Source organism: Mustela nigripes, chromosome 11 (genome assembly GCF_022355385.1).
Source record: "Mustela nigripes isolate SB6536 chromosome 11, MUSNIG.SB6536, whole genome shotgun sequence".
NCBI classification, from domain to species: Eukaryota; Metazoa; Chordata; class Mammalia; order Carnivora; family Mustelidae; genus Mustela; species Mustela nigripes.
Window position 1 is genome coordinate 1356370 of NC_081567.1, and position 22151 is coordinate 1378520.

General features: G+C 55.5%; 1 protein-coding gene across 5 annotated transcripts in view; it reads right to left on the reverse strand.

The window, feature by feature from the left end:
- MAD1L1 (mitotic arrest deficient 1 like 1) overlaps positions 1 to 22151 on the reverse strand; it is a 313102-nt gene that overhangs the window by 130993 nt on the left and 159958 nt on the right. For 4 of the 5 annotated variants that reach the window (XM_059414286.1, XM_059414287.1, XM_059414290.1 and 1 more), the window contains 2 exons: positions 16056 to 16196; positions 900 to 956 (listed from right to left, as the gene is read on the reverse strand). In XM_059414286.1, the coding sequence (XP_059270269.1) occupies positions 900 to 956; positions 16056 to 16196 (198 nt within the window). Of the gene's footprint in view, positions 1 to 899; positions 957 to 16055; positions 16197 to 21632; positions 21737 to 22151 lie in introns of those variants that run through there. The other variant, XM_059414289.1, reaches the window with a different exon arrangement.

Sequence of the window (22151 nt, forward strand, 5' to 3'; positions counted from 1 at the left end):
GGATGAAACATCCCCAAGGACTGGACATGTCAACCTGTGGGCCACTCCTGTGTTGCAGGTAAAGGCAACCTGCTCAAGGTCAGGAGCTGACAAATGACGACTGCACACCAGGAACCCCAGTGAGTCCCTGAGCCCGCCCCAACCCCAACTAGTTGGTGTGTGGCCTAGGACAGAGCTGCCCCCACAGCACCTCACATGTGTCCTGTGGCCTCCCTGTGAATCTGCTGGCTGGGTCCCCACAGAGAGCAGACCATGGGCCAGAGCAGGAGGCAGGGCCTGCAGCTCGTATGAGACAAAGATGCCTTAAAAGCAATGCTGTCTGTCCCCCGATGGTGGTAAGGAAGTCTCTCTCGGTGTGGGGCACCCAGGCCAGGGCCAGTGGTGCCGGCCCACAGCCCACCCAGCCCCACACACGGCCCACCTGGGGGAACGTGGTCCAAGAAGGTAGCATACGGCCACAAGGCCACCCGGCCAAGAAGCACACCTAGGGCTCAACAGGGCAAAGCGGGCTGCAGGGCCAGGCGGGTGTCTGTCTGCACACCCTATGAGGTGGTGTTGCCATGGGCCCAGAGCCAGGGTACTACCGAATGACCACCTGGCCATGGGGGTCAAGCGGGGATCACAAGGGTTTTCACATTGGCTCCATGTCAAGCAGGTCAGGGAGCAGAGCAGAAAGGGCACTGGGGTCCCCACATCAGAGTCCCTGGGGGCCAGGCTCCAGCTTCCAAGCCCCATGCCCGTCCCATCCCCTCCTGCATTTCTGCGAGGGGACACTTTGTGACCATCAGAGACCCGCAGGGTTGCGCCTGACAGGGATATGATTCCTTCCGCGCCCAGGCTTGAAGATCCCCACGCCCCGGGCTCCCTGTGGCCATGGAGACCACCACCAAGAGACTCACCATGTCTGCTCGTTGCTTCTGGCCTCCCAGCTCCTCCAGGGCCTGTGACAGCTGAGCCTTCAGGACAAGACAGAAAGCAGGTGTCAGTGGACCTCCCGCTGCCCCTCTCCACTGCCCCTACCACCCCACTGCCTGAGGTCTTGAAGGCTGCGAGGCAGCCCGGACACAGGGGTGGAGTGCTGGGACACACAGTGGGAAGTCCACCGCCGAGCCTCGGAAGCAACAATGCAATCCTGGGCACAGAAATGCTCCTGATGGAGTTCTCCCACCCCTGGCACCAGGAGTACAATGCACGCCCTCCCGCCAAGCTCATACTCTGGAGGAAGCTACGGAGGTAACATTTCCAATAGGGCCAACATCAGGAGAACCCCTGACGCCCCCCGGCCACTGTCCCCTAAACGGGCCTCTAGGATCCTCCCTGGGGGCCTGGCCCACCCCAGGACAGAGATGCAAGGGAGGCTCCTGACCAGGGACAACAGCAGGGCCAGGCCAGGTCCCAGCAACGCAGGCAGGAGCTCAGGGGTGGCCACCCTCCCAGCCTGGCCAGTGCAGCAGGCATGCTACGTCTCCACGACACCACCGTGAAACAGGCAGCAGACTAAAGTCCGGGGCTGCCCACCAGCACCCAGGGCCGGGTTCCCAGGCCCTCATCACTGCCGTGTGCCCCTGGACTCAATGCCAGAAGCATGGTGAGCAGCCGGCCAGGGGTCCTGCATGGATGCCTCCTGAGCAGCATCAGTCTAGGACACGCCATGCAGGGACAGAAGCAGTCATATACCTTTCCCAGAAAACAGTGAAAACAGATGCAGCAAGCAAATTGTGAGGCCACTATCTTACATGCCAGTAGCCACCTCTGTGCAGAAGCACCAGGGACACAGGTGCTGAGGTGACCGCTATAGAGTCCGTGCCATCACGAGGAACAGCCTGACCCTGAGCAGAGACCAGAGCAGCCTGCAGACTGGACACGCTGTCCTTCCTAGAGCGACAAGCAACAGACATGCAGAGGTCATGCACGGCCTCCATGCTCAGGGCACCAAGTGGGGTCCCAGCACCCAGCTTCCAAGGTCTGCAGAAGGGCAGCTGGAAGGTGGTCGCCAACGAAGCTGGTGGTGTTGGGTCCTCGGGCTGAGGGAGACCTGCATTTTGTCGCGACATCTGGGTGCACCCACCAAGCTCCCTAAGCACACCCACTCCCAACACGCCAGCCCTGCCAACGAGGCCAGGGCTCCTGAACGCTTGTCAATACCTTGCAAGGCCACGTGACCAACACTCCCAGGAGCGGAGCTGATAACACAGCGAACACAGGCGGGATGGAAATCACCACCCCAGCAGTGCAGTCTGCTAACCCCCCAGCCACAACACCAAGCCGAAAACCCAAACCAAACACTGCTCATTAGGCCCGAGTGCTAAGCTTCATGCCAGAGCCCACCTGCTTTGGCCTCACCTCAGGCCAGGCACAGAGGGATGGGCACAGCCGTCAGGAGGGTGGGTGGAGGGCTGGCTGGGGTGGGGGGGTAGCACAGGTGGGCCAGTAGGGGAGCTGGGGAGGGAGGCTGGCAGGCATTGTGGAGACCACTTCTTGTGGGCAGGACATGACGTCTGAAGGAAAACTGAAGGAGTAAGCCAAGGGAACATCATGCTGCAACTCAAGGCCACCTGGGAGAGGCCACATGCACACTCACAGGGATAGGATAAGAGCCATTCTGCGTAGCTGGGATGTGGCCCACCTGGAAGCGGGAGCAGCTCCCACTCTTTCAGGCTGGCATCTGTGCGTGGCTTGTCAGGGAGAGGGGAGTGATGCAGGCTGCCCCCCAGGTGGAAGGCCCTGGGCAGTGTGGCCACCTGCCCCCAACACCACGTGGGCTCCTGCTGGGGATGACCCCACCCCACCTTCCTGGTCAACAGCAGAGACAGAGCTACAGAGCAGTAATGAAAACCACACGACAGAGAAGAGGGCACAAGACAGGTGTTTCCCAGAGGGCAAAGCACCTGTGCCAACGAGCACAGGGACAGGCCAGCTGAGGTCTGCCATGAAGCACCAGCCCACACCCATCTCACCAGCAGAGACAAAGAACTTGGGCGATCCCAGCCATCAGGACAGACAGCAGGGATTAAAACTAGGAAACCACTCTGCAGCATGACTTGGGTTTTGCCTGAAGTCTAACATGCGTCCCCTCTCACTCAGGGATCCCACCCACAAATGTGTTCACAGGAAACCACGGGACATATGACTAGCTGTGTTGCGGTGGCCACCATCAGAAACTGCCCAGTGCCCCACGGCAAGGGGTTAACCCACAGGCTGTGGTGTGTCTGTGTGCCCAGTGGGGACACCAGCGTCCCCACACAGCTCTCGAGTGTGAGGTCAGCCAGGAACGGAGGAAAGGCGAGGGCTGAGTCTGCCCATGGGCACACCAGGTGTCAGCCAGGCTCTTGCACTCAGACTCGGCAAACGAGCCACAGAAATGGAGCGGTGACCACCGAGGCAGTCTGGGCAGCAGAGGGCCCCACCACCAGAACTGCAGATGGGTGCAGACACGTCACCATGGTCTCTGCACCGACGCGTGCGAGCAGGGGCGCAGAGACCGTGATGAACAGGCAAAGGCTGATCCAAGATGCTCGGTGCCCTGCTCAATAGCCCAGTCCCTGCAAGACAGAGATGCAGGTGGTGTGCTTCTCCAACCCTTGCATGACTCGGGGCTCGGAAATGGCACAACTTTGACAGACACCCGTGAGGGCTGCAGAGATCCCAGGGAACTAGAAGAGCTGGCAAAAACGGGACTTGGAGGACAGTCAATCCCATCTTGCGAATGAAGCGTTGGCCTGTACCTCTCCGAGGAAGTCCCACCTCGGGGCAGCTGTCAGAAATAACGCCGCCTAGGGAGTGAGGCCAGGAGGCTCTGCCACCCCCCTTCTGGCCAGGCCAAAGGTCCCACACAGTGCAAGAGTACCTGTCATGCTCAATGAGACAGACACTGACAACTACTGTGTCCCACAGAGGTGACAGGAGAGCAGAGGGCGCTCCCCCCCCCCACCCCCGAGGTGCTCCACCAAGAGGACAGAGTTACAGGGAAGTGTGCCCACAGGCAGGGAGGGATCACTGTGGCAGACTGTGTGTGTCACACCCCGACAAGAGGGAGGCTGGAACACAGGCCCCTGCACCCTGGAGGACGAGTCAGAGAGGAGGCAACGGTTCATTCTACTACATGAAGGCAGAAGTTTCTAAGAGCAAGAAGCACACCATCACCAAACACCACCCCACAACCTGTCTATGGCCCCCGTAGGAGGCCCTCTGTGTCCAGGACCCCAAGCATGTGGGAGGGCTCAGACTGGGGAGGCCATGGGGTGGGGTGCTGACACAAGCCCACAGCCGAGGAGCCGCAGGACCGAGGGATGGGATGGGTAGGGGCAGGCAGCATAGGGTGAAGCCTCTTGCTGGGTGGGCTGACTCTCCTCAGGGCCAGACCCATGGGTGTGGGGTGGCGGGGGGGGGGGGGGGGGGGGCCCCTGGGGGGGGGGGGGGGGGCCCGCGGGGGCCGGGCGGGGGGGGGGGGGGGGGGGGGGGGGGGGGGGCGTGTGCCCTCTGGCTCATGCACATGGAACAGCTGGTGCCGAGGAAGCTGGGGAAAGGGGCAGCAGAGAGGCCCCCAAGGGACTGAGGACTGGTCACCCTCACCCAGACTCTAGCAGCCTTCACTGGCTGCGTCTATGCATTATGGGACAGAGGCCACAGGGGACCAGCGAGAGAGGATATGCATGCTGAGCGGGCACTGTGGTCCCAGTGCTGACGAGGGAGAGGAGACTCCTGTCACACAGCAGCCGGGCTTCCAGCAGGGACAAAGGGCGGGTGGGCAGACAGGAGGAAGAGGGCAAGGCGGGCAGCTCCCCGCGGCAGCACAGTGGGCAGCCACAGCTCAATGCAGCCGCATCAGGACTGAACAGAACTAGCCACAGCCCAGGGGACACTCCCAAGCAGTAAATATGGTCCATCCAAGTGCACCCATGACAGATGACAGCCCTGCAGGAACACTGGTCAGAAAGGTGTCCAGGGCCCCCATGTGCCACCCCCAGTGCCAGGCACCTCTTCAAGTGTCCCCCCACCCTGGAGTGTGCTACCACAAAGCAGCCCAGTCAGCGACCAGGCCTGAGTCAAGGTAGGCCACACAGACAAGGAGACCTGTGCGGTGTGCTAGCCTCATCCGCCCAACCCCGTGGATGCCCTGGACCCAAGATCCCTGCACCTCCTGGCTCACACCCAACACCAGAACGTTCTAACACACCAGTCTTTCCAGAAGACTGGGAAGTGGGCAAGATGCTCACCCAGCCCTGATGTAGGCGCAGAGCCTACGGGGCCTGGGCCTACTGGAGCGGTCAGGCACCTGCCAGCCCCCCCTACCCCAAGGCCGCTGGTGAGAGCCCATCCGCTGGGCCTTAGCTTGTCACTCCTTCCTGCGGTACTGTCCCTACAGGTGTCACCCCCCTGGAGGGGCATGTCCAGGACAGCTGGGGAACAGCTGGGAGCAGGAAGCAGCATCTGGCCAAGGCAGCAGGCGGGCCCAGGTCTACCCGCGGGGTGGCCTGTCTACACAGAAAGCCACTTGTCGATGAGAGCAGTTGCCGGCCAGGATGGCATCTGTTCGAAGCATTCAGCCTGCCTCCGCAGGGACTTACTCCCGCCTCCCCCTTGAGGTTTCTGCTGTGGCCAGGCTGCTGCCTGAGCAGGAGAATGCCATCAGACCTCCCGGACGCGTCAGCCACAGGTGGCTGGGCGCAGGCTGCGTCATCTGCGGCATCTGTCCCACTCACAGCGGGCAGGCTCTCAGCGCCGCCTGAGACACTGAGGCCTCAGGGAAAGCCAGGATCACACCCAGGAGAAGAGAAAGAAGGTGCACCCGGAGCCCTCAGACAGTCACACAAGGTCTAGGGGCTGGGTGGCAGTGGTCACACTGCCTGGGTTTCCTACAGTCCAAGCAAGGCCCGTGGACCACAGTTTCAGGACCCCAAGAAGGGCTGTTTCCTTCCTGTAGCCAGCATTCAAGTGTTGGAGGCTGGGTGGAGGGCTGGAGGAACACACGTGTGCCCCAGATGTGGACTCAGATGTCACTCCTGTCATCCAGTCTGGCTCCGCACCCCAGTGTCCTCACTGGGAAAGGAGGGAAGGACGTATGTGACCAGCACGCTGGTGTTCGTCCTGCACATTGGGGGTTACGGAGGTAATGGGACTTCTCAGGCGTGAGGCTTACAGAGGGGCTCAGAAGGGAGGCTGGGGGACAGGGAACAGCAGGCTGGCTGGAGTCCCCATCCCCTGGGTCCGTCACAGCTGCAAGGCTGGAGCACATCCTGAAGGTGCGCCTGCAACAGCGTTGGGCGGCCTAGGCCCTGAGCTCCAGCACCCCCTAGCCGACCCGGGCCCAAAAGGCAGTGGGGCTGGCTGGAGTGCGGATGTATGAAGGCGGCACGGGAAGAGGGACATTGGGTGCAGGGCCCAGGAACTCCCCAGAAGGCGGCAGGCCCAGGAGCACGTATCAGGCAGACAAGGCTGCCCACGAGACACATCAAGCCCGGCAGCTCCCACAGCCCTTCCTGTTCCAGAGATGCGTCCTCCAGCCAGGCCTGCAGGGGGCCACTGCGCTCAGACACATGTTCCAAGCCCACGCGCCACATGTGACAGGTGGAGGCTGCGCCAAGACCTTGTGTGGCTATTTTTATCTGGAGGTGAGAAGCCGCGACAGAGGATCAGCACCCGCCGGCAGCGGAGCCCAGGCCCAGCAGAGGGGCCGACCCACAGGCTGGGACGGGCAGTGGGAGAACGGTCTGATAGGGTTGGGGAAGATGCTGAACACAGTCTCCACATGCCTTACAGAGAGGAGCAGGGAGGTGCAAGCCCAGGGAGTCCAGGGTGCGCCGAAGTCACAGGCTGCACAGAAGGAATGAGACAGAAGCCTCAGACTTCCTGCCTTTTCTCTACTTCAAATGCCTTTTCTCTACTTCTCAGACTTCCTGCCTTTTCTCTACTTCAAGAAGAAGGGAAAAGGAGACACCGACCAGTCATTGGCCCCAACCCACGCCCACTCGTGGTTTTGGTCTGGCAGAGGCCCCAAAGAGCCCACCCTGCATGGACAGCAGCCATAAGACAAGCTTGCTGCCATACCAGCGGTAGGATGCTCCCGGGGCTGCATGGTAGCCCAGGGCCCGGGTTCTGTCAGGCGACCCTGGTGGCAGTGCAGCCCATCAGAAGGAGACATCCATACCCCGAGGCCACTGCTGCTGTGACCCAAGCGGCCGACACCTCTCCATACACAGAGCATACCCAGGTACCATGAGGCTCTCCCTGGTGTGCCTCGGACCCAGTGCAGGGCTTGGTCCCTCCCGTTCAGCGGGCAGGGCTCTCAGAGTGTGAGTGGGGACCAGTGGGGTCAGGTAACCTGGGAATTTGCCATAGGGACAATGTTTCAGCTCAACCCCCACACTCCCAGAGTCACAGCCTTATAGGGAGAGACCCACAGCCCTTCACGCCCTTTGGACATGCACCAAGTTCAAGAACCACTGTCACAGAGGTTTAATTTGGAGCCAGACACAAAGAAGCCAGTCCCAAAGTCACCACGTTCCTGCTCCAAGACAGGAAACAAAGGACTGGCCTGGGACATCAGCAAGGTGTGGGGCAGGAGTCTCCGCTGTGACCCCACAGATCACGGGCTGAGACGACTATCCATAGAGGAGGACAGAAACAAAGAACTGCTCTGGAAAGATAAAAGTGACAAAACTTGCGCAAAACTCAGTAAAAACACACACACACACAGATACCTGACAGAAAAGAAGAATAAACCAGGAAGAAACAGAAGATCCAAACAAACCAGTAACAAGTAAGAAGGCTGAATTGGTAATAAAAATCTCCCAACACATAAAAGTCCCAGGACCAGTTGGTTTTACCAGTGAATTCTACCAAACATCTATTTAATAAAAGAAAAAAGACTTATTCATTTATTTATTTGCAACAGAGAGAGTGAGCATGCCAGCATGAGCCGGGGGAAGGGGCAGAGTGAGATGTAGAAGCAGACTCCCCACTGAGCAGGGAGCCTGATATGGGACTCAATCCCAGGACCCTGGGATCATGACCTGAGTTGAAGGCAAACGCTTAACCAACTGAGCCACCCAGGCACTCCTCTGCCAAACATTTAAAGAAGAATTATTACCAATTCTTCTCAAACTCCTCCAAAAAACCAGAGAAAGGATCACTTCCAAACTCATTCTTACAAGGCCAGCATTAGCCTGATGCCAAAGTCAGGCAAAGATCTTACAAGAAAACCGAACCACAGTCCAGTATTCTGATGAACACAGATGCAAAAATCCTCAAGAAAGTACTAGAAAACCATTTTCCACAGTACATTAATAGGGTCACAATGTGTGTGCACGAGTGGCTCTGTTGGTTGAACATCTGACTCTTGATTTTTGGCTCAGGTTGTGATCTCCAGGTCATGGGACTGACAGCCCCATGTCAGGCTCCATGCTCAGCATAGAGTCTGCCTAGGATTCTCTCTCTCCCTCTCCCCCTGCCCCTCCCCTCCACATGTGTATGTTTTTAGTCCCAAATAAATAAATTTAAAAAAAAAAAAAAAAAGAGGGTCACACACCATGACTGAGTGGGATCTATCACCGGGATGCAAGGATGCACAAATCTGTCAATGGGATGTCCCACATTAATGGGATGGAGAATAAACATCATATGATCATCTCAACAGATGCACAAACAGCACTTGATACAACTTAACATGCTTTAATGATAAAAATCAACACACAGTGCTTCACCATAATAAAGACCACACAGGACAAGCCCACAGCTCACGTCATACTCAGAAGTGAGAAGGTAGTGATCTCCCCCTGAGGTCAGGAACAAGACAAGGATGCCCTCTCTCCACTCCTATTCAACATGGTACTAGAAGTCCTAGCCAGAGCAATCAGATAAGAAAAAGAAGTAAGAGACATCCAATTCTGCAGGGAATTAGTAAAAGTGTCCCTGCAGGTGACATGATCTAACGTGTAGCAAACAAGACTCCATCAGAAATCCATTAGAACTCACCAGTGAATTCTGTAGAGTTGCAGGATACAGAATTGACATGCAAAAGTCAGGTGTGTTTCTATGCACTAACAATGAACAATTCAAAAAAGAAAACAATTCTATTGCAACAGCATAAAAAAAAATAATAGAACACTTAGAAATAGATCTATGCAAGGAGGTGAAAGACCTGTAGACTGAAAGCTATGACACTGATGAAAGAAACATAACAAGACACAGATAAATAAAAAGATATTCTTCATGCTTATGAATGGGAAGACTGTTAAAATGTCCATATTACCAAAGCAAAGTATAGATTCAGTGCAAACCACAATATTTTTTCACAGGAACATAAAAATGAATTCTAAATTTTGTATAGAACCGCAAAAGACTTTGAGTAGCTACAGAAATCTTGAGTAAGGAGAACAAAGCTGGAGCATCACACTTCCTGATTTCAAACTACCATAAAACGGTTGTAATCAAACCAGCATAACAGCCTAAGAACAGACACGCACACCAATGGGACAGAACACAAAGCCCAGAAGTAAACCCATGCATATATGCTCAACTAGCACTTGACAAAGGTGCCAAGGATTTGCAACAGGGAAAGAACAGGCTCTCGAGGGACCGTGTTAAGAAAACTGGACATCCACGTGGAAAACAACAGTAACAGATCCCCAATCTCACACCACACACACAAAATCAACACAGAACAAAGATCTGCAACCAGAAAAATCCTAGAAGAAAACAGGAAAAGCTCACTGACATTCACCTTGGTGACTGACTTCTTTTAATCTGACACCTAAAGCACAGGCAACAAAAGTGAAAATAAACTAGTGGGACTACAACCAATTCAAAAGCTAGTGCACAGCACAAAAAACCATCAGCAAAATTCAAGGCAATGGGAGAAAATACAGAATGGGAGGAGATATTTGCAAACCATCTATCGGATGAAGGGCTAACATGCCATACATGTAAGGAACTTGTGCAACCTGATAGCAAAAAAACCCAAACACCCAACTAAAAATGGGAAAACGATCAACATAGAAACTTTACTGGAGGATACAAATGGCCAACCAGCACATGAGAAGATGCTCAGCAGCCCTCACCATCAGGGAAACTCACATGAGGACCACCGTGGGGTCTCACCTCACGCTTGTTCGTGTGGGGATCCCTAACCAGACCCCGGCGCTGAAGGGGATGTGCAGTGGCGCAGCCACCGCGGGATACAGTACGGAGGCTCTTCCAAAGATTAAAAATAGAAATATGACCCATGTGATCCAGTACTCCAACTGCTGGAAGCATGTCCACAGGAAATAAAGTCACTCCCGCAAATCAGTGCCTGCACTCCGGGTTTGTCATGGGACCGGTCGCAGCAGCCGAGACCCAGGAGCAGGCACAATGCCCGCCAGTGGCCAACAGACGAGGAAGCGAAGAGGCCGTAGGCCCCGCCATCTGTGACAAGATGAACGAACCTGGAGGACATCACACTAAGTGAAAAATACTTAAAACAGAACTGGAAAGAAAAACACTACGAAACCTCACTTACATGCAGAATCTGAAAACGCTGAACTCACAGAAACTGAGAAGAGAAACATGACTGCCAGGGGCAGGGGTGGGAGGGCTGGGGAGGTGTGGGCGCATGCGTGCACCCTGCCGGTGGGAGGTGAACAACACCTGGAGACCTCGAGCACAGCCCGATGACAGGACCAGAGCACTGCACTGCCCCACGTGCCTGAAATGTGCTGATGGCAGATCTTCGATATTCTTGCTATAGGAAAAAACCGGCTGAGCTAGGCCAGGTGATGCAGGGGTGACAAGCTGGACTGTGGTGGTCACTGCACCACAGACGTGGACACCTAAACATCACACTGTACCGCTGGATGAATGCAATCTGTATCCGCCACTCCCGCCTCAGGGCGGTTGGGATGCCAGTCTGCCAAGTCCAGTGTCCGCCCTTCCCCAGGGGTCCAACAGGGCCAGTCCCCAACCCCGGAGGCCAGGGCTCCGCTGATGTGTCCGCACAGAGCCTGCCACCAGCCCTACTCCCCCACCTCCTCCCTCAGTCCTCAGCACGAGAGCCCAAGCCTCCACCCAACACCTGTCTCCCGTGAGTCTCCCTGCCCATGCACTCGGAGAGCACTCCCCAAAGAGGGGTCCCTGCGCCTGGCTCGTCTCACTGACCCCTTCTCATCTCCCTTTGTCCACCACACAGTGACTGCCTTTCAATGCTGTCTACAGATTTTTCAGTTTTTTGTGTTTTTTTCACAGGATAGTGACCCCAAGTTCTTCATGCAAGGACAGTAAGTGGCTACTTTCCTAAGTAGGAAAAGTGGGCCCTAGACCTGTGGAACTACTGGGGCTCCTCCAGAGGCCAAACCAGCCCTGGCCAGACAGGAGGACCCGAGCACCGTCATCGGGCTCCCATGAGAATCATTGGAAATTGGGATTTTCCGCATACCTTCATGAAGCCAGCAGCACCGCAATCTGTTTTAATTAAATAAATCAGAAAAACAAATCAGGCTGATATGTGGAATCAGGGTGGTGTGAGCTGCATATTTATAGCTCTGTCGACACAGGAAGGTTCGTGACATAGGCTACGAACTTCTGCAGCCGCTTTATTAAGTGGAATAAACAAAATCCATGCAAAACGGCACAAACTTCACCAGAGACACGCTACTGGGATTCTCCCAATCTCAACACTTCCAGCTTGTTCCACTGAAATGTGTCTGCCGGACTCAAAACGTGCTCCACATCAGAACAACCTGATTAAGCTGAAGGAGCGAAAGGCAGCGGCTCGCAAGGAGCAGGGAAGCTTGTCAAACTCCCAGTACCCCCACCTTCCCCGCTACTGAACAGAGGGTCCCCTGGAGCAGCTCTCTCCCTGTGCCTGCCCAAGGGCACCTGCTAAGCTGGCTTAGCCCCTCCACCACCCCACCATGGTGGCTTCACACAAGCAGCAGCATGCCAGGGGTCCCAGGAAGAGTGGGGCTGGAACGGGCATCCTGTAACTACAGCCGGCACCCAAATCCAGGCCTCCCACCTCTTTTGTCAATAAAGTTTTATGGGCACACACCCATGCCCATGCCCACGCCCCACCATTCACAGAGGGCCCAAAGCTGCTTTCAGCAGCCACACACAGCTGAGCATGTGGCTGCAGAGCCCACAGAACGTACTTTCTGGCCCTTGATGGGCAAAGCCAACCTACCAACCCAAGTGAGAAGACATAGGAGCTTAGGGTGAGGGATGGGGATGGGTTGAGGGAAGCCATGGCAGAGAATGGGAGGGGAGGGGAAGACACACAGGGCAGCCATGAAGGCAGAACACAAAACAAGGAAGGAAACAAAAGGAAGCAGCAGCAGGTGTGGGGGTGGGGAGCAGAGAGATGCGCACACTGCACCTATCATGCATACCCGACTTCCAGCACGATCATGTTCTCCCCCTCTGTCCCCCTAGACCCTGCCTTCTAGACAGGCAATCCATCAGGGAGGCGGGGAGCTGCACAGAGTTAATCTGCCTCGGTAATCAGACCCCGAGGGCTGTGGGGTGATCTCCTTGCATGCACTTCGTGGCTCCCCATGGCCCCTGAAGGCAACACTGGGGCCTTGCCAGTGAGCACTCGGAGCACCACTGCTGGTCCAGGGCCCGCGTGTGTCCCCCAAACGATGGGTGCATCCGTGCAGTGACAGAGGTCTTGCCCGAGAGACACCAAGGAATCTTAACAACCAGGTTCTACGAAGTGACATAACTTGTCACTGTGTGTCCGTATGTAATTCTCAACTAATACACTTCTGACAGGCCTTTCAGGGCAGTTGAAAGCTCTCAAGTTCCTAGTATGTAAAACATCGCTGTTTAATAACCAAGAACAGGAAACCCTGCCCCAAGCCCTGGAGAGCAGCACCCCGTGGCCTGCAGGGCCTGGGGTCAGCACATGGCTTGGGTGACCGAGAGAGTAGGTTCCAAGCTGGGGTGCCCGCACCTGCTCCCAGCACCAGCGTGCTGCCCCTGCCCAAAGTGGACGAACAGCTCCACTCGCTGAGCCATGGGTCTCTGCCAGGGCTGGCTGCCCACTGAGGGTCAGGAAGCAGGCAGAGCCGAGGCCACAGCCCCTCTGCCACCTCCGAGGACCTGGGGCCTCAGCAGGGAGGGGCTGGGGGCTCCTTTCTAGAGCGCAGCCCCACAGCAGAGAGAAGGGGTAAAATGGGCTTCAGAGACCCCAGCTTCAGAGGTGCCCTGCAGTAGATGGTCTGGACCCCAAGAGGGTGTGGTGAGGACACAAGACCCCATGGCAAGGCCATGGCAGGCTGGAGATGGGAGGAGGGCAAGTAGGGCTGGGCCCCCCAGGCTGCCACAAAGCCAGGGGCTCCATGAGCCTGTGTGAACAGAGTGAACCCACCTGCACCCTCCCATACCCACCACTCTCCATCCACCAATGGGGACACACGTCTGCAGGACTCAGCTCTGCTAGGCCCATGTCTGGGTTTTGGTGTCCCACCTAGAAGGTAGGCTCTACCACTGCCTCCTGGAGTCCACGAGGCTCCTGAACCTGAGAGACCCCAACTCACGGACTACGGCCACTACCACATTCCTTCTGTCCCAGCCACTGGCTCCCAAGGAAGCTGTGCATCAAAACCCCTGTTTGCTGACTCATGTTGGCGGGGGGGTGGGCTGCATCCCTAGCCTAAGCCTGGTCCCCCGCCTGGCCAGAACCCACCACACCAAAATGCCTCCAGAGGTTCTCCTCTGCCCGCTGTGCAGAGAGGGTCAGCACAGTGGCTGGGGATGGGCCCACCTTCATGAGGGTTGGGGGATAGGATGCCCACCCATTCAGAGACTGAAGCTTGTCACAGACGGTGACAGTGGGAGGGGCAGAGCTGTTCGGCACCAGCTGCCACACAGTGCTCCCACCTCTCACTGCTGGCATTACTGGGTGGGTTGATCTTGGTGCCACTGCTCTGGACACAGCAGGCACGGTCACTTTCACCTCCACGTCATCCCTGAGCTCATGCAACTCTTTCCTGAACCTGGGACCCACCACCGACCCCCTCTGAATCCCTTTCTTTTCACTACAAAGGGATTAGTTCTTAAAGCTGGGCCTCCTTCTCCCTGACTCAGACCTCCCCTGGGTGGTGCTCGGGGGCAATAGCCTCCCTCGGGCTGCCGGAGAACTAGCCAGACTAGCCCAGACAGCATGGGACAGCATGAGCGAAGTGGGCTCTCTGCGAGGATGACGGACATCCCCACAAGTGGACGAGCCAGAGCTCCTCGCAGGCCCCTCCCATGCGCGCCTCATCCTGATCCGCGCACAACCCCGAGAGCAGAGGCGCCTCAGCTCCAGCAGCCAAACTGAGCTCATCAGGCACACGGTCCTCCAGCAGAAGGAGCTCTGTGGATCGCGCACATGGCAGGCCTTGCCATGGTGTCCCTTACCCTCACTGCACCCCCACACCGCCCCCAGGACGCGTGTCGGAGAGCCACCTGTCAGCCTCCTGGAAGCCAGCCTGCTTCCAGCACAGATGACGAGAGAGGGGCTCAGCAATGAGAGTGGGAACAGAGGATGAAGAGACACTGCCTGTCCCCACCCAAGGCCTGGACACAGGAGCAGGACCCGTGGCTTTGTCTGCTGCCACCTGGTGGGGGCTGGGAGGCGCACAGTTCTCCACATGGGTAGACCCAAGCCTCTGAGCAGGATGGGACCACTCCAGGTCCAACCCCGGGGATGCGCTGACCCAACCATGGCCTCCACACTCCAAAGGCTGGGGTGTGTGTGTGGGGGGGGGGGGCTGCTGATCAATAACACCTGAGTAAGCTTCACTTCACCTGCTTGCTGATGCTCCAGAAAGGCCAGGGGACAGTAACCTGTGGGCCGCCAGTCTCCCTATGCTCGGTCCACCCTGCAGGCAGCAACCTGGGCCCAGTGTGTGTGGGGGTGCTGCTCCTGTGGAGGCTAACAGAGCCTGTTGTAGACGACAGGGTGAGGAGGGCACGTGAAGAAGGACCAGACAGGATGTTCTGCTGGGAGGACCAGGGCCTCTGTTCTAGCAGGCAGGACAGGGAGCAGAGCCAGTGAACGGGCTCTGAGGCTGCATCTCAGGGTCAGCACCCAGCCTCAAAGACGGGGATCCCAGGAAGCCAGAGTTATGCATTGGGGAGTGTCTCTCCCAATGCAGATCTGGGTCACTGGGGCCTGGGAGAAGGGCAGGAAACCAACAAGGGGCTCGCCTGCTTCTGGAGGGGCCCAGCTGTGCCCACATCCAGGAGCAAAGACAACAGTGACCAGGACAGAGAGGAACAGACCATGGTGGTAGTGACGCTGGCCAAGTCTGGGCATCTTCTACCTGTCTAGACTCGCCCAGGACTCCAGAGGTGGGTGGATGGGAAGGCTGGGTGATGCCGTACTACACTGCTGACCACAGTAAGGGGGAGGAGAGAGTTAGGGACCTTCTCTGCTGAGACTAGGCCAGTCCTGAGCAAGTAGGCAGGACTCCAGGAAGGGAAGACTAGGAGGCGAGTGGGGCCCATGGCAGGGAGCTGAGACAAATTGGGTGCCCATCTGTCCGCCAAAGCCTCTGCTAAAAGCCGTTGGTGGGAGGGGCGAGCCCATGTTGGAAGCCTCAGGGCCAGGGGCCAGATGTGCAGGTCCAGTGAGCTAAGACGGGGTAACCACGCCGGTCAGTGACAGCCCTTCCTCACCCGACATACACAAAACTCAAACAGATGGCACCAGAGGTACCAGATCTGTCAGCCTCGTAATTAACTGATTAGGGCGCACAGGGCGCACACAGACAGGAGGAATCTCTCAATGAAAAAAATGCCAGGGACGACTGAAGGTGTCAGGGAGCCTTCCCTGCAAATCCCTCTTCATTAATGTTTCATGTGGAGCCAAATGTGTCGTAATAAAATGGCTATTAATGCACTTATATTTATGATGACTCCCTCAGCACGGCTGGAGCTAACCTTTCCAATCAGAACTGAAGGTCTGTCTGTGACACTGTACTAGCAGCGGTCCCCTGGTGGGCCACCCTCTCCCGGGCCACCAGGTCGCAAGCGGGGCCAGCATGCGGAAGCCAGCCGGGTGGCTGGCCCTGCGCCCACCGTACACTCACCTCCATCTCCGAATTGTGCGCGTGCACTTTCTGCACCATGTCCTCGGCCTCACGCATGCGACGCGTCAGCTGGGGCGAGTACTCGGCCGCAGTCAGCTCACTGTCGTAGGAACCCAGGATGGCGCGCATGCCGTCCCGCTCCTGTGGGCACAGAGGGCAGGGGTCAGGCTCCTCAAGAAGTTCATGACCGTTCATGACTGTTTAGATTCGCAATGACCTGACAAAACCCAGCCAGGCCACCATATGGCCCCGAGTTGCTCTAAACCAGCAGCCTGGGTGTGACCAGGGTCCAACCGTGATCCAGACACTCCCCACAATGGCCTGGCCTTGAGCTGCAGGTGAGTGGAGACCTGGGAGGCCAGAGACCCCTCCCTGAGCCTGCTGACGCCCCCAGCTGTGCAGAAGCCCTCTACCCCATTCCAGCAGGCACACCCAGGCTTCATGGGAGGCGGTACCAACCACACAGTGGGAGGACCAAGCCACAGAGCAGCGTGCCCAGTGGGGCCCTATGAGAACACCTGCTGAGGCTGAGCATGCACCAGAGTCAGGACACTGGAAGAGGTGCATGGCTTCTCCTGCCCACAACTGCAAGATGCCTTCTCCATGTGTTGACGGAGGGAGACAAGCTTCTGGAGGCCAACCAGGAAAGGCAACAGCGACCTAAGGTCCCCGGGTCCTTAGGTCCCAGCAACTGAGAGGCTCTGGAGGGCCTGCACAAAGGGCGCCCATGCCAGGAGAAGAGCTGCTGTCTCCCCTGTGAGCTGCCCACCGCCCTTTCTCACTCCCTAGGGGCCTGGATTCTTCCTCAGCCTGAGCTGGGGACAGGTACCCCATTTGCCTCCGTGCTGTCACCTGGGAAGCCCATGTGGAGAAAATCAAGTCATCGTGCAGAAGCCCAGGTGCTCTGAGCATGCTTCTCATACCCTTGTGCATGCGAACATCCTGGGGCGCTTGGGGGAGGTCAGCTTCGTCTCCACAGGTCTGGTGGGGCCTGAGAGTCAGTTCTACAAACAGGCGCCCAGAGAGGTTGATGCTGCGGAATGCAGGACACAGAGCTCCATGGCCTCTGCCTGGGGCTGGTTTGTCCCAGCTCTACTGGGCCAGCTGGGCACCGGAGGCCCGAGCACTCACCCCTATCCTCCGTTCCCAGACTAGTGGGGTAAGCTACCAGTCTCAAAGGACGGGTGGGAGGATCGATGCCGTCACAGACGCTGCGTCCGCGCACTGCCCCGTAAGTGAGGCCCAGTGATCTCATCCATGTTGGCAAACAGATCTCCACGGGTTCACAGGCATGTCCTGCGCCAGCCCTGGCACTGCTTTGGTCCCTCAGGACCCCAGTCCCTCCCATCCGGACACGCTACCCAGACCGCCTGTACCAGCACAGGCTCAAAGGCGCATTCATGGACCTGCAACAGCCCCTGACTTAGCGTCCTCTTGGTGGGAGAGGCCCTCCTTCTCGGGTAGGACTGGAGGAGGGGCAGAGCTCACAAGCCTCAGGCCCGCTCATCACTCCAGCGTGGATTCCACAATTAGCCGATGACAAGAAATTCAATAAGTGAGAAATTAAAGTTACAAATCCACCTGGCACTGGTCGCACATCCGTGGGAAATCTGTTTCCAAAGGAAGGTTTATGGAGGCTCCTCATTTCATTGGAACGCTCTATCTTGGTATTGACTTTTTCAGTTGGAGCTACCAGAGCGCTGCTGGCCCAGAGGGCGAGGGGCGGTGTGGGGGGCTTCCCTTCAAGAACAAGCTGCAGTCATCTCCTCCGCTGACTCCCTCCACCCCCCAACACTGCTCTTCCACACGAGGCTCCTCTATCACGTTCCCGGGGAGCCGAGGACGGAAGGAGGAGTGCATGAACTAGCAGATCCATGGTCTGCCGCACCGGTTCAAGAGATTGTTTTGTCATTACTAGTAAAAGACCAAGAAATGTGCCGGTTTGATTTGATAATGACTTTTTAATGAGTGATTCCACTTGTGGTGAAGTTTGCTTCGTTTCCACTTGAGCAAATGCTGGTGATTAATCCCTGAACAAACAGACATCCGGTCAGGGCCGCGGAAGCCGTGGAGACGCGCCCCGAGTACAAACTGAGAGATCGCTGCTGCCAAGCCCTCCGAAGGCTGCACATCCACCTCTGCCCCCTGAGCCCCAGCGTGTGCTGGGTGTGTGAGCAAACCAGCCAGCAGCTGCAGGCACGACCATGTCTGGTTCACAGGGGCAGAGGGTCTGCCTCTTCTGGTGCTGCTGAGCCATGGCAGGGACAGAGCCCAGAGGTGACATGCTACTCTCACAGCTGGCAAGATGGCCCTGACCAGTGTCTGGATGAGCTGCAACTCCCAGGTTCCTGAAGAACAGGCCCGCCCTGGGGGACTCCCCACACCAAAATACTCTGGCCCATGGTCCTAAGGAATGTGGTCCCTCACACGTGCGCCACCCTCTCATGTAAATGGACCCTAACCGCCCCACTCTCCTCCTGAATGAGTGGGCAGCCCTGGAGTCCGGGGCAGGAGCTTCCTGGGGTGGAATGGAATTAGCCCCCCACACAGGGGAGAAGCAAAAAAAATGTGGTGCCTGAACAGGAGGGAAGATCAGAGAACCAGGATTGAAAAAGTCAGTCTCCCCAGTGGGCAATCTTTAGAACAAAACCGAGAGTGGCGCACGCTCATAAGCACACCAGCACTGCCTGTGGGCGGACGACCACACGGCAGCCCAAGGCTGCAGGTGCATGCAGGCACGTGACAGGAGGATACAGAGCTCCTGGCTAGAAAAGCAGAACCTCACTCCAAGTGTCAAACTAGTTCCAAAGAGAAAGTTCTAAGGATCGTAAGGTCATAGTAAAACGAAATAAAAATAAAACTAGATCACAGAGCAGAGCACAACTGAAAACAGACCCGCAAACACAAGAAGGAGGAGGATGAAATCTACAGCATCAGGTAGTAGAACAACCAGAAGCGGAAGAAAAGGTTCACAGGGTGTGTGTCAATAAAGGGATTTACCGTATCAGCAAGAAACAATAAGCAAGTTTAGAACAAAGACAAAAAGCAGACTAAATGAAGGTCAACAAGGTAAACAAACAATTCAAACACTTAAGTAGGTAACACAGCAATGGGGGCCGTAGCTAAAGAGACACTCGGAGCTACAGAAGAGAACATGAAGGGACAAGCCGGACAGACGGGAGTCAGCTGCCGAGGGCCCAGGCAGAACAGGGGATAACATTTGTGAGGAAGGGCAGGAAGGACAGGAGGGGAACCACCCACGTCAAGTAACTTCCAGAAGTGACCACAAGCCGCAGCCTCAGCTGCAGCAGCCCGCAGCCCGTCCGGAGCGCGAGAGCCTGGCCGAGGCCCCAAAAGCGTGTCACGGGGAGGGCGGGAAGACGCTGCGGCAACAGGGCGGGGAGGGTGGAGGAAGCAACAGCTTCCCCAGAGGAGGCCACGCAGGACGGACCCCAGGACGCAGGCAACCGTGACTGCGTGAGGTCACCAGGTGCCCAGACTCTAGGGTGGGACAGGGCGCATGAACGCAGCTCCTGGCCTGCCAACGAGGAACGCACAGCGGCGACACTAGACACTTAAATAGCTAAGACGCTAAAGTCGCGCAGGAGGTGGGGAAGGAGTGGCACGCGCACGGCACAGGGCACAGGCGCTTGCGCACAGCACAGGCGCATGCGCATGCGCACACGCACACACTCTCTGGAAGCTCAGCCAGACCCCTGGCCGCCTTCATATGGGTGAGCAGGGCAAGGCAGGTAGAGATGTGCTTCTCACTGTGCACCTGTTCATAACTTCTCAACTTTGTGATGTGGAGGTACCATCCAGTGACATACAAATCAGAAACAGAAATTCAGGAAACAAAGAGCTAATATAAAATATAATAAAAGCCTTTAAGGGAGGCCTGGGGCCTTAAATTGTTCCAACAGGGATAAAGATATCATTAAGCACCTGCTACATTAAATACGCGTGAGAACCTCTAAAAGAGGAGACATGGAGAAAAATGTGAGAGAGGAAAACAATGCAAGAAAAAATTCAGCAGGAAGTCTATAACTTTAGTGTCTGCATTAGCAACCCTGAAAACTAATGAGCCAGCCCATCAACACAAAAATAAGAGAAAGGATAAAACAACACAGGAACAGAGTGGAAGGATGAAACGGGCATAGAAGAACCAGAGGAAACAAAGACACAGCATGTGGCAATAGCCACTTCCCAAACTGAAATTAAGAGAGAGAGAGAAATAAAGAGAAAAGCAGAGCATCTCAGAATAAGGGGCAGTTATGAAAGGGGTAGAAGCTGCACTGAGACACCAGTGGCCGAGCAAAGACTTCGTCATCAGGGGAGATCTTCCAAACCTCAGATCCAGCGAGCTCAGAGAACCTAAAGCAAGATCAATACCACAGAATCTACACTCTGGCACCTCCTGTTCAAACTTCAGGAAACCAAAGACAGAGAAACCCCAAAAGAGCGAGGTGGCACGTGAGAACAAGAGGGAGTGAAAACGTCCAAGCGCTAAGAGGAAAATGCTGGGTGAAAGTGAAGAGGAAATACAGACATCCTCAGACAGAAACAGCATGTGGAAGCATTCTCCAGAGAGGAGCAGTTGGTAGCAGTCAGAAGCTCGATCTACATAAAGAAAGCGTGAGCTTCAGAGAAGGGGCTAGTGACAGCCAAACCAGTGTGTCCCTTCCTCAGTCTGCACTGGCCACCATGCCTCAGTGGGGAGGTGAGTCAGTGGTAGTGCAGTGAAAAGGGACAGAGGGAGGGCCTGGGGGTGCAGTAGAGTCAGGCTCCTGCATGCCCTGGGAAGAGGGACAGCGCTGCTTCAAAATGGGCTCTGAGTCGGATACAACCGCACACTTAAGGACCACCATAAGAACACATCACTTAAGAACTGTAAGTCGTGAGTTAACAGAGAAAAAGAAAAAAATGGAGTCCTGTAAGACGCTCCTGAAAACCAAACCAGGCAGATCAATAGGGAAGAATGAAAAAGAGCCAAGAACAAGTGTCCACACAGAAAATGGCAAGAAACATCATGGCTGCCGAACAACTGGATCAGTATCACTGTGAGTGACTGAGACACGCTAACTGAAAGATACGGTCAACATGGAGTAAAAAAAGAAAGAAAGAAAAGGACCCAATTATATGTCTATAAAAAACCCACATTACAAACACAGACATAAAAGTTAAGGGGTGGAGAAGGATACATTGTGCTAACCTCAATCAAAAGACAATGAAGCAGACGGGGTAAATTTATTAATCTCAGGCAAAGCAGACCTCAGGAAAAAGAAATACCTATCAGAGATAAGAGGTGCATGCCATAATGATAAAGGGGTCAGTATTCCTAAAAAGACATACCAGTCCTAAACACACATGCACCTCACAAGAGAGGGTCGAAATCTGTGAGGCAAGACTGATAAAGCAGCAAGGAGAAACAGATGTATCTCCTAGTGTAGCTGGAGACTTCCACACCCTCTATCAGTAATTGACAGATCCAGCAGGCAGAAAATCAGTAAGGATATAGTTGCACCAAATAGCACCATCAATCAAAGGGATCTAATTGACATTGATAAAATACTTCACCCGCCACCAGCAGGACACATATTCTTCTCCGGCTCGCGTAGAACATTCACCCGAGACAGACCACATTCTGGGCCATAAAACACACCTGGACACAATTAAAAGAACAGAAATCATACTGAGTAAGCTTTCAGAGCACTCTGGAATTAAAATGGAAGTCAATAACAGGAAGATAGCTGGAAAACCCCAAACTATTTAGAGATTAAACAACACTTCTAAAAAACACATGGGTCACAGAAGTCTTAAGAGAAACAGAACAGTGTTTTTAACTAAATGAAATGAAACTTAACACAATACGCAGCAGGGTTTAGAGGGAACAGCGAATGCTTATTTTAGTTTAGGAAAGAAACTGAAATCAATCATCTAAGCTCCCATCTTAGAAAACTGAAGAAAGAAGAGCGCTGTAAGTTAAAGCAAAAGAAAAGAAGTAATAAAAATTAGAACAGAAATCAATGAAATTGGAAACAGGAAATCAATTGAGAGAAATCAACAAAACCAATGTCTAGCTGGCTGACCGAGATT